Below are 14,820 nucleotides of genomic sequence, written 5' to 3' on the forward strand. Positions count from 1 at the left end.
CTCCCTGTGATGTGCTCTTTTATACATGCAGATGGTGTAGCTCCACGCAGCTGTGCCTTTATTCATGTATGAGTCTCTAATGTCAAGAAACTGCAGGTCGAACCGATCACAATGTGTTTTATCACAGCTCCGTTCATTATGTCCATTTAGAGACTGGGACTGTTTTTTTTTGGTGGATGAAAATAATAAAGCGAAGCAGGAATTCTCCATCGTTCATCAAACCTGATGAGACCCAACAGGACAGATGACGCTGCACTGCTTCGGGGGGGAAAGTGTCGGTCCTCCCGTGTGTAACCTGGCTCTCACATCTCTCTCTCACATTCAGGCCTGTGCAGCCCGAGATGCTGGCCGGACCCCCGGAGACCCTGCAGATGGGACAGCTTGTGCCGTACTGTGGGTCGTCACATCCAGACGGCAAAATGTCACAAAAATGTCAAGGGAAACCCGGTTGGCTTCAGAGCGGATTCTCTTCAGTGATACACCAGTGAACAACACCAGAGAAAAGGCCAAACTCCCCTCCACTCCAGTGCTGTGGCCGTTAGTCACACACCACCTCACTGTTTTATTCCTCTCTTATTCAAAGCTGAAGACTATAAGAGGCAGGGTTGTGTATTTATTGGAGAGGAGTGCACATTTATTGGGAACAAATAAAGCCAATGGCTCCTGATATTTATGCTAACTGTGACAGAGGAGAGCTCTTTGCAATCAGTCCGTGGCTTTAAAGGGCTGTTAAATAATCTATGACCTTTATAGGACCAGTAGGAATTGCCACAAATTTGGCAGAAGTTACCTCCTCCTCCGAGTGTCTGGCTCCGAACCAGCCTCCCTCCTTCCTCCTCCGCTGGGCGACGGCCGCCTGCAGCTGACGCAAACTGCAAAGGCTGCATTTTCACACAGGAGACGACGAGAGATCCACAGCAAATATCACGTTTTAAAGAGATATTACTCGTAGCTTCTGCACGGAGATACAGTGATTTAGCAAAAAGGAGGAATGAGCTGTGTAGTCAGTGACTTTACCTGTGTTTCTACTGCTGCACAGAACCCTGAGCTTCTGTCATCTGGAATCTCTGTTGTTGTGACCGATCCCAACCGCCGCTGCTGCTGCAGACCCAATTAACTCAGATTAATCCTATGGGGTCCACGGGTGTCTGCACCAAATACCAAGACAACCCACACATACGAAGTTGAGATATTTCAGTTTAGATTTGAATGTCGATCCCTGTATCACTTCAGCTTGGTCTGAAATCCAGCTGTTCCAGATGTTCATACGCTTTCATTCAACAGTTAGACGTGAAAACGGCATTTTAGAGACAAACACTTGAAAGGAAGAATTGAAGAAGTCCCTCTGTCACTGTTATTACTCAGAATTGAAGAAAAATTATAGTCATTTTGAACATTGGGCCAGTAAACTTAAAGCTTATTTTATTTTAATGTAGCATTGCACATTACTCCAAGCTTCCCTTATGTATTTAAATTGCACACAGCTCCAGAACATCTTCTATGTAGATGTGACGTGTTATTGCCAACTCCCTGAATATGAATCCCGAACAATAATTATCAGTAAATGATCTCAGCTGAACAACAAACACACACACACACCTGCCCCACGTTCACTTTCTCTACTCGAACGGCGAAGACACCTTTGTGTTCCGTGGGTTTTCGGTGTCAGACGCTCGTCCCCGCGGCGTTTGTTGATTAAAATGTGAACCAACTTCTCCCTCAGTATCTAACAAGCTAATAACGAACTAATTATATCCAGGCGGCGAGGTAAGTTACCTTTGCAAAGTTGAGAAATTGATAGAGGCAATGCAGCAGCGAGGTCGGCCATTAGAATTGATGCTGTAGCTGTTTTATATAGATGAGAAAGAAAGGAAGTTGAAACTCAGGAAAAAGGGTTCGTCCTTTAATTAGAAAACATAGAAATTAACGCAAACCTCAGAGAAAAGACACACTGGGCATTTGGCAACAGAAAAAAGACAATGTACATTCTTTAAATGCAGAAAACATATCTTGAATATCTAATTTTCTCTTTAGGCTGATGAAAACATTGATAAGAATTCAAAATAGTACAAAATATGTTCTGTGAGACATACACTCCCTGGTGTGTAGCTCTGCAGCTGCTGGTAGAATCCAGGGTTCGGACGAGTCGAGGGCCTCGCCAGCTTCACCTGAATTGATGCTGTAGCTGTTTTATATAGATGAGAAAGAAAGGAAGTTGAAACTCAGGAAAAAGGGTTCGTCCTTTAATTAGAAAACATAGAAATTAACGCTAACCTCAGAGAAAAGACACACTGGGCATTTGGCAACAGAAAAAAGACCATGTACATTCTTTAAATGCAGAAAACATATCTTGAATATCTAATTTTCTCTTTAGGCTGATGAAAACATTGATAAGAATTCAAAATAGTACAAAATATGTTCTGTGAGACAAACAGCTACACACTCCCTGGTGTGTAGCTCTGCAGCTGCTGGTAGAATCCAGGGTTCGGACGAGTCGAGGGCCTCGCCAGCTTCACCTGGCTGAACGCATCATCAAACAGGAGCCCCTCCCGCAACATCAGGTAGCCAATCACAACGGAGGAGGAGCGTGACACGCCGGCGTTACAGTGGACCAGCACAGCACCCCCCTGTGGAGAGAGAAGAGGAACGTAACACAGGAAACAGGAAACAGAGAAGTTCGATTGATTTGTTGATGATATTTTATTTTGATTTGAGTTGGTGCATTTTCAGCCATTCAGCCGACGCGCGATAAACGTCTGCAGGTCCCTTCACCCAGTGGGAGACGCTGTCAGTGTCAGAAATTCACAATATCTGCTATTTGGAATTACAAGTCAGAGGCTGACGTGAACCTTTTTCCACTTGGCTGCTCATAATTACAGTCGTGAACGCAGCACCGAAGAAAAAGGGAACAGCCTGGAAATCCTGGTCTTTTTTTTTTTTTTTTACAACCCCCCAGATGAACAAGTGGTCACGTTCAGGAGAAGAAACATGAATTTATCTGAACCTAAAATCATGTTCACAACGCAATTTTGCAAAATAATAATATGGTTCAGAAAGTTCAAGCCATTAATGCAGCTGTACGACAAACTGACAGGTTCAGCTGTTTAGCAGCAGATTAAAAGAGCGATTCACCTCAACTACAAATGATTTAAACCTGTTTTATCTGCCGAGATTTCCAGATATTCACATCCTGGATTCATGCTGCTGGTATCTGAGTGTTAATTCATCCACATGGCGACTTGTCACGTTCTAATGAGCGAGTGTAGTGTTCATGCTGATGTGTCTTCACAGCTTGAACTGTTATTCTTTCACAACTTGTGAAAATCTGCAATTTCTGACTTGTCACCATCTCTGAAAGCAGCATTAGTCAGAGCATGAAATCTGTGTTTGTGTGTGTGTGCGAAAAACAAATTTGTGATACGATTAATATTAATGCTGATGTAATTATTTTACCGCCTCGAGTGTCTGGCTGAAAATAAACTTTTAAAATTCCAGCCACATCTTTAGACAATGCGTGCAGGCCCTCGGCTCTGAAGCTGGATGAAGTCTCTGCCCGGGCTGAAGTGGAGCAGAACAGAAACTGTACAGCACATTTTGATATCACACGTCAATCCATACCCATTGAGGGGCAGAGGATTTGAATTGGCTGAACGCGCACATGCAGCACTCCGCTCACCATAATTGACACGTTATTGCTGTTATTTGTGCTGTAATCCAATCAGACGGCTCCTCGGGGGAAGATACAATCAATTGAAGCACGTATAGAACACACAGAGAACAATATCAGTCCTTTACAGGTTTCCATCAATCAGAAAGGTTGTAATATTTCTGCCGGGGCCTGCAGTCAGTACAGTTACAGATCAGCTCTTGTTTTCTTTTTCCCCGGAAAGAAAACATAAACACAAAACTTCTACAGACTGAAAATTGCCTGAGCCAGATAATCCATCACCGCAAACATGGAGACGTAATTTGGTTTTGTCAGAGTTTCTTGTTCTGCTGATATTTCATTGCGCTCGAGCTGAGTGGTTTCATATCAGCGCTCACATCACATTACGTTCTGCTTACGGTCAATCTCCTGACACACACACACAAACACACACACACACACACACAGATACACACACAAACACACACAGAGGGGAGGAAATGCACGTCGCTTCCAGGAAATAATCCCTTTACATGCAGCATGTGAGGGGGAAACTAAATGCGAGCAGAAAACATTTTGACTTTCAACATTAACTGGCCCCAGCGTGGTCTTTTAATAGGTATGCCGACCACCCGCCTGGTCTTTGTGCCGGGTTCCAGATAAACAGACAGTTGGATGTGTGTGTAGACGGCGTACAGTAAGCAGGCAGGAGAGCTGCATGTGCACACTGACATGTTAAATTAGCCGGCAGATATAAAAGACGGCATTTTCAGGCTGCGTGAGCCTCCGGGGAGAAAGAAGAGCCAAAAAGGTTTAAATAGATTTGACACCTTTTTTTTTTTACCTGGTGGAACAATGAAAGTCGACTGTGGATGTTCGTGTTTGTGTGTCAGAATCTGTCAGCGGTGGAAAATGATGAAATGCATTAACCGAAGTAGAATTTAGATCAAACTTCACTCAGATATGTCAATTGCATACCACTCTTCTCACTCTATTCACCTCTTCACAATATTCCAAAAGGATATTTTCCCAGTAGTAGTAAAACTCATCTCTACTTCAACAAATTAAAGCATTAAAGCAACACTGTGTCACTATTACTGAGCAACAGCGCCGTCTATAGACTTATGTGGTGATTAATGTAGTTGGGCTCCATGTCCAAGAACTGAAAACACAGCTAAGAGGTGAATAGAACCAGAAGAGCAGCAGCTAAAACCAATCTGCCAAACTCTGTTTAAAATTATTCATAGTTTTAAAGTTTTTCGGCTGAATATTGAAGATAGACGCTGGTTTTTCATGACTTCTTATGGCTTGTTTATCCTCGACGTGAGATACTTATAAGGAAATAGATGAAACCATTTCATGTTTGTCTTCTTAAAGCACATGACCATGAACGAAACACACGAAACAGCGCAATACCACCTTTGGGGGCATTGTAGCCAATATGGAATGAAACTCATTTTAATCAAACCGTATTTTAAGTTTTAAAAAAGTTTTCTAGTGTTGATTTAAGATTCAGCTTTTAAAGGAAACTGAGAATGTATCAGAATTATGTATATCAGGGGGGTTTGAAGTCTGTGTCTGCGAGCCTCCCCTCAGACCCCCGGACCCCTCCTGCTCAATCCATGGCTGCCTTTGGGATCACGAATATTTCATTTGATCCCACAGGCACTCAACAATTGAGCTTCATGTTGCTGTTGGACACGACTCGAGACCACAACAAACATAAGAAGGTTTTGTCCTGAAGCTCTTATTAGTCTCTGACTCCGGGAATGGGAGAAAAGCAGTGAAATCTCTTTATCCATATCAGACACGTTTCCAGAATAATACCTTTTGATAACTAATGTAATAAGTAATGTATTTTTCCCCTGAACTGAGTTGAGACCCCTGTGGAGGCCCACCTACCACTGTGAGAACCTCGGATGTAAATTAATCTAATTACATACGACATAAACACACAAGACTGACGGCTGCTTTTACTTTAAGGGCATTCGACAAACTTTGATGATAATACTGATGATTCCTGACCTGAAGGAGTATTTTTACATTTTGAGAAATATGTTTCTTTTCCCTTTCTCTGAAGACTGACTCATCTCATGTCTGTACAGTAAACATGAAGCAACAGCCAGTCGGCTTGGTTTAGCATAGAGATCGAAGAAGAGCCTGTTTCTTTCTCCAAATCTGACAAAGTCCATTTACAAGAACTTCTAGTGCTCATTAGATAATACTCTGAATCTTGTTTGTTTGTCTGTTCAAAAAACTGATATGTGATAACAACAGTTTGTAGTTTCAATGCTGAACTTAGTCTTTATCAAGCCAGGACCCGTAACAAGTCTCTGGTAAAGGCTGCAAGAAGAAAATCTAATTTAGGAACTGGGAGAAGCTTCTTATTCAGTGTGTGGATGTGTAAAAGCATCAAAACAAAAATGTAAATGTGACATAAGATATATGCATCTAGCCTATATAAATAGATATAATACAAAAACCAACCTGAAGTTCTCTGGCAGTTTGCTCCAGATCGGAGAGCATAAAAACTGCTTCTCTATATTTTCACAAGCAGATCAGAAACGTGTTTTGGCCTTAAACCATCCAGTGCTTTCCAAACCAACAGCAGGATTATGAAATCAATTCTTTGATGGACAGAAAGCCAGAGTGAAGATCTGAGAACCGGACCAGCGTGATCCACTCACTTGATCTCATTGAGGACTCGAGCAGCAGAATTCTGAATCAGCTGCTGATAGTCTTTTTTTTAAAGACCTGTAAACACAGCATTACAGCGGTAAAGTCTTTTCCAAATCCTGCTGAGACCTTTAAAGTCCTTTAATATGTTCTTGAGAAGACAGGTGATTGTCTTAATGTGACTGTGTTAGGTCTCTGAGAAATTACTTTCAATTTGTCTTCCTTGTCTCTTAGATATTTGGCTTAACTTTATCTTTGTTTAAGTGAATAAAAATGTCATTACTTGTTCAAAGCTTGGTCACGTAAACCTGTATCTCATCTGAATAATGATGTTGTTTTCCTTAATCTGAGCTGGTGATGAACAGAGGAGGCCCTGGAACGGAGCCTTGGGGAACTCCACGTGTTATTTGTGTCTGCTTGGATGTATAATAACTTAAAAACACAAAGTCATTCGAGTAGAATTCAAGCTATTTTAGTTTTAACCCAACTAGTCTGGTATTATCTTTAGTTTTACTCTGTTGGATGCAGCTCTCAGATGCAGTTATATTTAAACTTAGGTTTGGCTGATGTAATCGAATCATATCATGCTACTGGAATTGATTTTAAGTGGACGGAGGGGCAGCGCATTTCCTGAATGTGATATGGAGGCACTGGCTGCTTGTTGAATTTTCTGAATTTTCATTGCTGTGGCAAGAAATTCAAATTCATCCGACACTGACAGTAAGCTAGGAATGTGCATTACTATAGTTTTTGGTAATGGTGTCCACCGTGTTCCAAAACTGAATAAAATAACTTTTCTCTCTGACGTTTTAAGGAAACTGTGAATTCCAAGACTCGTCCACCTCTGTCAACTCTCAATGTGTGACGCAGACCGTGTGTGTACCTGTTCTCGAGCCTGGTCGATGAAGGAGCTGCATTCTTCCAAATAAGAAGTGATGTCAGTTTCTGGGAGGTCCAGGATCTGCAGCGTCTTGTACACCAGCTGATCTGGGAACAGGTTGTTTACTCCGTAGGCCACGTTGAGCACATGAGACACCTGATGGACACAAAGACGATGGGAGAAAATGACCCTCGAGCATTGGCTTGTTTTTGCTTTGGCAGGACAGTGAGACATATTCGACGGTCGGCCACAGCGATGACATGACACGGCCTGAACTTGGCTGAGGGAGCGAGGGCACGAAGACGGAGAGCGAGAAAGAAGGTGAGCGAGAGGGAGAAAAGGAGGGAGAGGGGGGGAAGACAGATGGCTCCAATTCATTTTGCAGTACCTGTCTACTCTCACTTAAATTTAGCTTCCCTCAGAGAGCTGGATTCTCTCCTCCTCTGCATCTTTGAATTGTTCTGATGTCTGCAGCCTCTCGACCATTCATAACATCCAACATTGATTCTTTTAGGTTTCAGGATGAGTCTGGTGCTAGAGGTTTTTTATTATTGTCGACAAATCCCAGGAAAAAATGCCCGAACCAGCAATAAACTGATCCAACTCTACTAACAATTATTGTGTGTGTATCCAAAGTCTGATAAACCAAACCTGTGCAACCACACTGTGCAACATGTACCTTCATTACCATTAACACACATCACAGTTTATTATGAATTGATCCCACAGACGCTGCTGGAAGAGAGCAAACTTATTAATTTGCTACTGAAAATAGAACCCAACAAATGCATAATGTACTCAGGTCATATTTTCTCATAACTACAATGCCCGGCTAACTGGATCAATCCATGCACTTGAAAAACTACCTAATTAAATGTCTCACATTATTTTCAATCTCTTGGGGCAAAGTCGGCCACTTAGAGTCATTAACAACAACCAGCAAATTGAGCCAAATGTCAAGCAAATATATCGTTAACAATAAAAATTAGAATAATGGCAGTTTCTCTTTGATAAGAAAACAGGATGGTATATAACTAGTATTCTGGTTTCAATCAGAAAATCCTTGTATAGATTATACTTTGATAATTTGACAAGGAGATTGTTCATTGATCAAAAGTAACTGTTTTTTAATTTTGTTGTTTGTGGCTGGATGTTCAAATTTCAAACAAAAGTAGAATAAAATAGCAAACTTCATAAAACTGTACAACATTAAAATACTTACACAAATATAAATAACACCTTGATAGAAATAGTTAATACAACAAAATAACTTCGGTCCTCTCTATCTCTGACACAAAAACAAATGTCTGGACTTCCGCAAAGCAGATGATCCTCGTTTTCTTTGTCGCTCTTCTCATCCATTTCTCAAGATTCGATGGAGAAGCTAAATCGAGCAGAGTTGCAGTTCATGCAGCTGGAAACCAAACTTATCCTTAAACATTGAGGAAATTCAGTCAATGCAGAAATGTGCGGGAAGTGTGTTTAACATGTGGAAGAGCAGAAGACAATCTTCCACGGACATGGATAATGGATAATATGAGAATCATGCAAACAGGGAGTGAATGGACGTGCATGTAAATGTCTTCATTGTGTATTGACTCTCCAGATTACAGATTTGATTTCCTCACAAACTACATTTTTACTGTTACGGCCTTTTCATTCCGACACCATTAAATGTTTATTAAACGTTTTACCAGTGAGGGCAGGTCTTTATAAAGCATCCTCTGGGGCCTGCTATCAAATCTCCTGGGCTTTAAAGGCTACCTGGTAATTTATTGCTGGTTTGGTTATTAGCCAGTCAAGATTTCATCCCAGAAAGTGAAGGTATTTGTAATCTCTCCAATTCATCATGGTGAGACTGCACAGGCAGCAATATGCCGGTGCCTGGGAGCAGCCACTGCAGAGAGGAGTCGTCACATTCCTCTGATGTGGAGGAGCAGCGCTGAGACTTACTGTAATCATTTACTCCCTCTACTGAGCTACACTGTCACTGCATGAGTCACGAAGCTCCTCCGGCTGCTGGCTGGTTGCTGCCGACACACGAGAGAGGCACACGTACGCGGCTGCCTCTAATCTCATGTCACCGCACATATCATCACAACAAGGCGAGGGCAGGCCCGCTCTATTGATCCCTCTGCACTGACCTTACATCTCAGCAGGGTGTCCGAGTCGTGGGCTGCATCCTGAGAGCCTGAAAAGACAGAAACAACTCTGCGAATTAAAAAAAATACTTTGAGAAACTAAACCAACAGTTACAAAAATCATTAAAAGTAATTCAGGGAGTTGTCAGTTGATTCATCTTTTAAATAAATCATTTTTACCAAAACATTTACATTATTCCAGCCTCTATAATGTGACGATTTGCAGGGTTTCTCTGTGTTTTGGTAGAATTTAAATTGAATATCATTGGATTTCAGATCAACAGAGCTCTGGAAAAATGTGGCAGGTATTTATTATACTTTTACACACATTTTAAAAACTGAGCTGTTAATCCCTTAATTGTAAAAAATAATTAACAGATGAATGATATTGAAAACTGCTTAGTTGCAGCCTTATAAAATCAGCGTATGAAGAGAGGAATCTAATCACATAAACTGTCCAAGTTCATATTTTGAGATTATGTTTAAGATTGCCAAATGATTGAAAATAAGTAAACTGCAAATAGAAATGGCTCATTTGTAATTTAAATAATTGTCTTTGCCTCTACAAACACAATTAGGGGCCGGTATGTAGGAGCCATATTAACCTTTATGTTATCTTTCTTTATTAGCCATGCATGTGTGAGTGTGTGTGAGTGACACTGTGTCCCTAGGTGTTTTTACCCCACCTAAAGGACACCTGAACTGAACCTGAGAGGCGGAGGGTGGAGCCAAGGGGAAAGGCTTAAGGAGCCAGCTACGAGAGCATCTGGGCGTGGCTGAGCAAGGCAACACTTTTTTGACCGTGTTTTGTGAAGTTCGATGTGCTCTACGAGAGACTCTTTAGTTTAATGTATTTTAGTTTTAGTTTCAAGCAAATTGTAAAACATATTTTCTACAATAAATGGTCAAAGGGACCAACTGGACAAACCTCTACTCCTCATATTTTATGCACCTGTCAGAATCAAACCGAACTCAGCCACCAGGAGCAGTTAAGTAGAAATTGCTGCTACACAGTGTTTTAAAGTTAAGTAGCATGAAGCAAAAGCCACAATATATCAGAAACCCTTATCTGTACAGTCAGTCTGATTTCAGTCAGCGGAAACCAGCAGAAAGAACAGGAACGGAATCAAATCAAAGTGACAACAGCCTTTATAAGAGCAGGAGTGTCAATGAGTAATGCAGCAAAGGAAGCAGCTCTAAGACTAATAGAGGAAATTAAATCAGAAGGACCCATACAACAATTCAATTCGACAGATACGTCTTCATAGTGGTGTTTAATGACAAGGGCTGGAAAATAATAAGAGAGGAATGGAAACAGAATACGATCGCAGGCCTTCACCAGATTCTCTGCAGCAGCTCACAGCCTTTAAAGTCGCTCATGTATGCACTCTTTGCATTCGCCAAGCCACTTCCACATAATGCCAAATTCATGGGGTTGAGGCTTAAGTCTAAATCCGAAAGGGATGGAGCATCTCTGGAAACAAGCCAGCACCGGCACATGAGCCTCATCAGTGTCGAGAGGAAAGATTCAAACTGACACGTCTGTGAAATGATGCAGGATGCCAGGATTTAAAAAAATCTTTTTCCAACACAAATATGACACAGGAGCATGTTCAGTCTGCTAAACTGGAGACAGCATATCCCATCATCTATTTTCTTCTTATAGCAAAGGTTGACAATTATTTTAATTCTATATTTAGAAAGAAAATAATATATTTGCTTGACGTTTGGCTCGATTTGCCGGCGGTTGTTAATGTCTTTAAGTGGCCGACTTTGCCCCAAGAGATTGAAAATAAAGTGAGACATTAATTAAGTAGTTTTGCAGTTTGAGGATTGATTTTTCCTGTGGGTTAAAACGGCTGTTTTCCACTGAGAAGCATCTATCTCCACATTGTGTCATTTTAAGGTTGTGAAGTGAATCAAGTGAAGGAGATGTATTCTACCTACAGCTTGTCTGTTTCAAGGTTTAAAAACTTATTGTTTTGAGCAGAGAAAACAAGTTACCGTGTTAAATAAAATCCTATGCTTGTTGTTTTCTTTAACAGCCATCTATAAAACAGAAATACTTGTAGTAAAAGTTGGACTGGTAGCAGCCAGGTTAACTTATCTTGGCATAAAGACTGGAAACTGACTCCTGTCTGTTGCTCCATATTTAAATCAAAGACATAGGAGTGCTGTTTAAGTTGTCAACTAACTCAGATAGAGAGGAAATACTAAACATATTATTACAGGTGATTTCATCTTGCACCGGTAATATGGTCATATCGAGCCAGAGTATGTGCAGAAGTGTCGTGGTTTGGAACGCCTAGCCAATCAGGTGCCTGTCTCAGCTGTCAATCATGATGGTTTACCTTGTTTTTACATCATCAAATAAATAATTAAAACCAAACATGAACACTTGATTAGACACCAGTGTGATAAGAACTACACAAAATGACAGGAACCATCTTAGAGGAAAATGTATTTAACGTGAACTTTGATTTGTTTTAGTTTGGTCCACTGCCCACTATATACTTTATATATATATATATATATATATTTCATTTACGTGTGTGTCAAAATAATGAATACAATTGGAATTTACCAATGATATGACTGTAAATCCATCAGACACTGAGATCACAGTGTATTGCTAAACACAGCTGAGGATGAACAAAGTGTGTATTTATATATATTCATGATATGACAAATGTGACAAGAGCATCAGACAAGAGGCAGCTTCCTTGACAAGTCGAGTTAGTGCTTTAAATTACTGTGGAAAATATATCAAATGTGTGTTTATTAATTTTTGAATGGCAGGCTGTGAGAAAATCCACAATGACAGGAGGCAATTTCCACAATACTCTAGAAGCCGATCAGAAGTACAGCTGAGTGTCAAATCAAGTTGATGTCAACACGGCTGTGGTGCAAGACACGGCGGCTACAGAGGATAATTAGCGTGTATTTTTTTTGGGGGAAATCAGCAGCAGCTTCATGCGATTCCAGCAGCGCCGAAGCCCCGTGTGAAAAAAAGTCACCTCTACGTAATCTAACAGATGTAATATTTCATTGATCCCTGCTGAGATATTCTGCTTTGGACTCTCTCCAGCCGAGAGGTCAGAGCGCAGCGTTAGCATCAGGAGCGATCTGCACCCCCGCGCTGGGAGAAGGAGTCAATGTCAGGCCCAAGGACACGTCAGCAGGACGGATACATGCTGACATTGAGGGTGTCAACCCGCGTCCTCCAGCTGCAGGGCACCGCGCTCCCTGAGACCAATTCAGAATTAATGATATTGATTTATTTGTTATTAGGAGTTTATTTATTTATTTATTATTAGAACAACCGTGACCTCGTGCCTTTGTGGACTAGTGACTGTGAAACTGATAGTGTCAGACACTCAACTCCTCACAAGCTCCCCTGAGGCTTTCCCACTAACACTGCCGTAAACACCTCAGCCTCTCAGTAACGTTTGCGTATTACTTGAAGTCCCCACAATTATTATTAATATTATTATTATTAGAACTAGTGGCAGGGTCGGGTTCCATTAATCTGAAGGTGGAGCTTTCATCCCAGGCTCCTCCAGTTTGCATGTCAAACACATTGTACCTCAACCTGCCACTCATCGCTGAGCCGCTGGTGTGTGAATAGAATGAACTAACTGTGTGAATGAGTGAACGTGACATTTAATATAACGTACTTCAATAGCCGTTAAGATTAGAAAGGCTCCATATGAATACGTTCAATTTACCATTAACTAGAGGCAGCTGTGACAGTGGTTGTAGGACCAGCTGCGGTGGAGGTTATAAAGGTGGCAGTAGTGTTAGTAGCAAAGAGCAGGAAATAACTATTACATGATCATATATAGAATTAATATGAATATTTGTAGTAGTATCTTACTAACAGGAGATAGTGATGCAAGTTTTGATGTAGTAGCCTAAATGGTAATAGCACTGGTGTGACATTTAATTGAAGTAGTGCAGTAGTAGTATGTGCAGTCATAGAAGAAGTAATATCAGTAATTTTAATAATAATCATGGTAATAGTGAGGGTGTTGGTAATAGTAGTAGTAGTAGTAGTAATAGTACTTATATTACCCAGTAGCAGGAAGGATCTAACGACACCAACTTGAAGGTCCAGACTTTTATCTTCTACAAATCCACATCCACTTCCCTCCTCCAGCTCCTCCACCCGCTCCACCTCTCCCTCGGCCCCGTCGCTCCTCGTCTCCAGAAGTTTCCGACCCGTCACCGTGGTAACACGCGTGCACTGCTTCCTCAGACGGTTTTTGGAGAAGCCGTGGATCTCCTGACCCAGTGACTGCATCGTACCAGGGTTTACAGCTGGAATAGACAGGAGTAACAAACACTTAAAACACTTAATTAACTTCATTTATAAGAACTACACACTTATGTATAATTTGTGTAATACAGTATAAAATACAGCTAAAGCCCCCCAAAACTTGAGGTATTGTTGAATTACAAGTTTCTGCTTCTTTTTCCACATTTCAGATGTAAGTATTGTACTTTATTTATAGCATTATCAGATTACTTTAGTACTCTGTAGATCTACCTTATTGGACAAAATATAACAACTTATACATCATGATGATGAGTATAGGGGGAACTCACACAATACCAAATAAATACTATACAAAACAATAAAATAAGCTCCACCTTTACCAGCTGCAACATTAAAAGGATGTAGTCATCAATGCATCAGCAGCCTAATTACAATCCACTAGTTACGTATATCACATACAAGTGCATGGTTCATTCTGCACAACGAGTACTTTTAACTGTGGTACTTCAAGCATATATATATATATGTTTTTTTATTCTAATACATTTGCTCTGCTTGAGTGACATGTTTTTCTTGTAAATGAGTATTCCTACACTGTGGTGCTACTTTCACTTCAGGAGAATGCTGATTCTGAATAACAGCTCTGACATGTCCCTGCTTCGTGCACCCACCTGATCTGATTTAAACGGTTTGAAATCAAAGTGAATCCAGGAAATCCTTCAACCATCGGAGCTTGAGGTGTAAATGATAACACGCAGAAGCTGGAGTTCAGAGAACACGAGATAAAGGAGTGAGACAGATTCTGCTGCAGCGATGGACGCTGAAAACCAGAATGAACACAAACGATCAGCTGAGTCGGAAGCTGCGTCAACAGCACGACGCGTTAAGTGACCCGGGAGAGAAATAGGACATTATGGTGTTCACTATGAACTCAGATTTCTCTAGCAGACGATTCACCATCACCATCCACCATCACCATGGTCACGATCCATCACCACGATCCGTGATCAGGATCCACGATCATGATCCATCACTAGGATCATAAATTACTGCACATCTTACTGCACATTTGAATTTATTTTAGTCATGTCCTTAACTTTACTTTTCAAACAACTACTGCAATTTTCCACGCTTGTCTCTTTAGTCCTTTTTTGTTCTTTGCTCTATGTGCAATGCCCTTGTCATGCACATATATTAT

General features: G+C 41.0%; 1 protein-coding gene across 1 annotated transcript; it reads right to left on the bottom strand.

Moving 5' to 3' along the window:
- Positions 1 to 1,882: 1,882 nt before the first annotated feature.
- On the bottom strand, positions 1,883 to 14,455 carry LOC133021113 (dual specificity protein phosphatase 19-like). Its single transcript, XM_061087888.1, has 6 exons — positions 14,294 to 14,455; positions 13,418 to 13,663; positions 9,347 to 9,393; positions 7,206 to 7,358; positions 2,444 to 2,627; positions 1,883 to 2,185 (listed from the first exon to the last, which is right to left on the bottom strand). The coding sequence occupies exons 2-6, from the start codon at positions 13,644 to 13,646 to the stop codon at positions 2,031 to 2,033; spliced, it is 768 nt and encodes a 255-aa protein (XP_060943871.1). The 5' UTR covers positions 13,647 to 13,663; positions 14,294 to 14,455; the 3' UTR covers positions 1,883 to 2,030.
- Between the last annotated feature and the right edge of the window lie 365 nt (positions 14,456 to 14,820).

This window comes from Limanda limanda, chromosome 15 (genome assembly GCF_963576545.1).
Source record: "Limanda limanda chromosome 15, fLimLim1.1, whole genome shotgun sequence".
Classification (NCBI taxonomy): domain Eukaryota; kingdom Metazoa; phylum Chordata; class Actinopteri; order Pleuronectiformes; family Pleuronectidae; genus Limanda; species Limanda limanda.

Bases quoted from the DNA above. Each gene is read 5' to 3' on its own strand.
- LOC133021113 (XM_061087888.1), bottom strand. From the start codon at position 13,646: ATGCAGTCACTGGGTCAGGAGATCCACGGCTTCTCCAAAAACCGTCTG. The intron at 2,628-7,205 runs GTACACACACGG...CTCTCTCCACAG, and splicing joins TCGACCAGGCTCGAGAACAG to GGGGGTGCTGTGCTGGTCCA. The intron at 2,186-2,443 runs GTGTGTAGCTGT...TATATAAAACAG, and splicing joins GCAGAGCTACACACCAGGGA to CTACAGCATCAATTCAGGTG.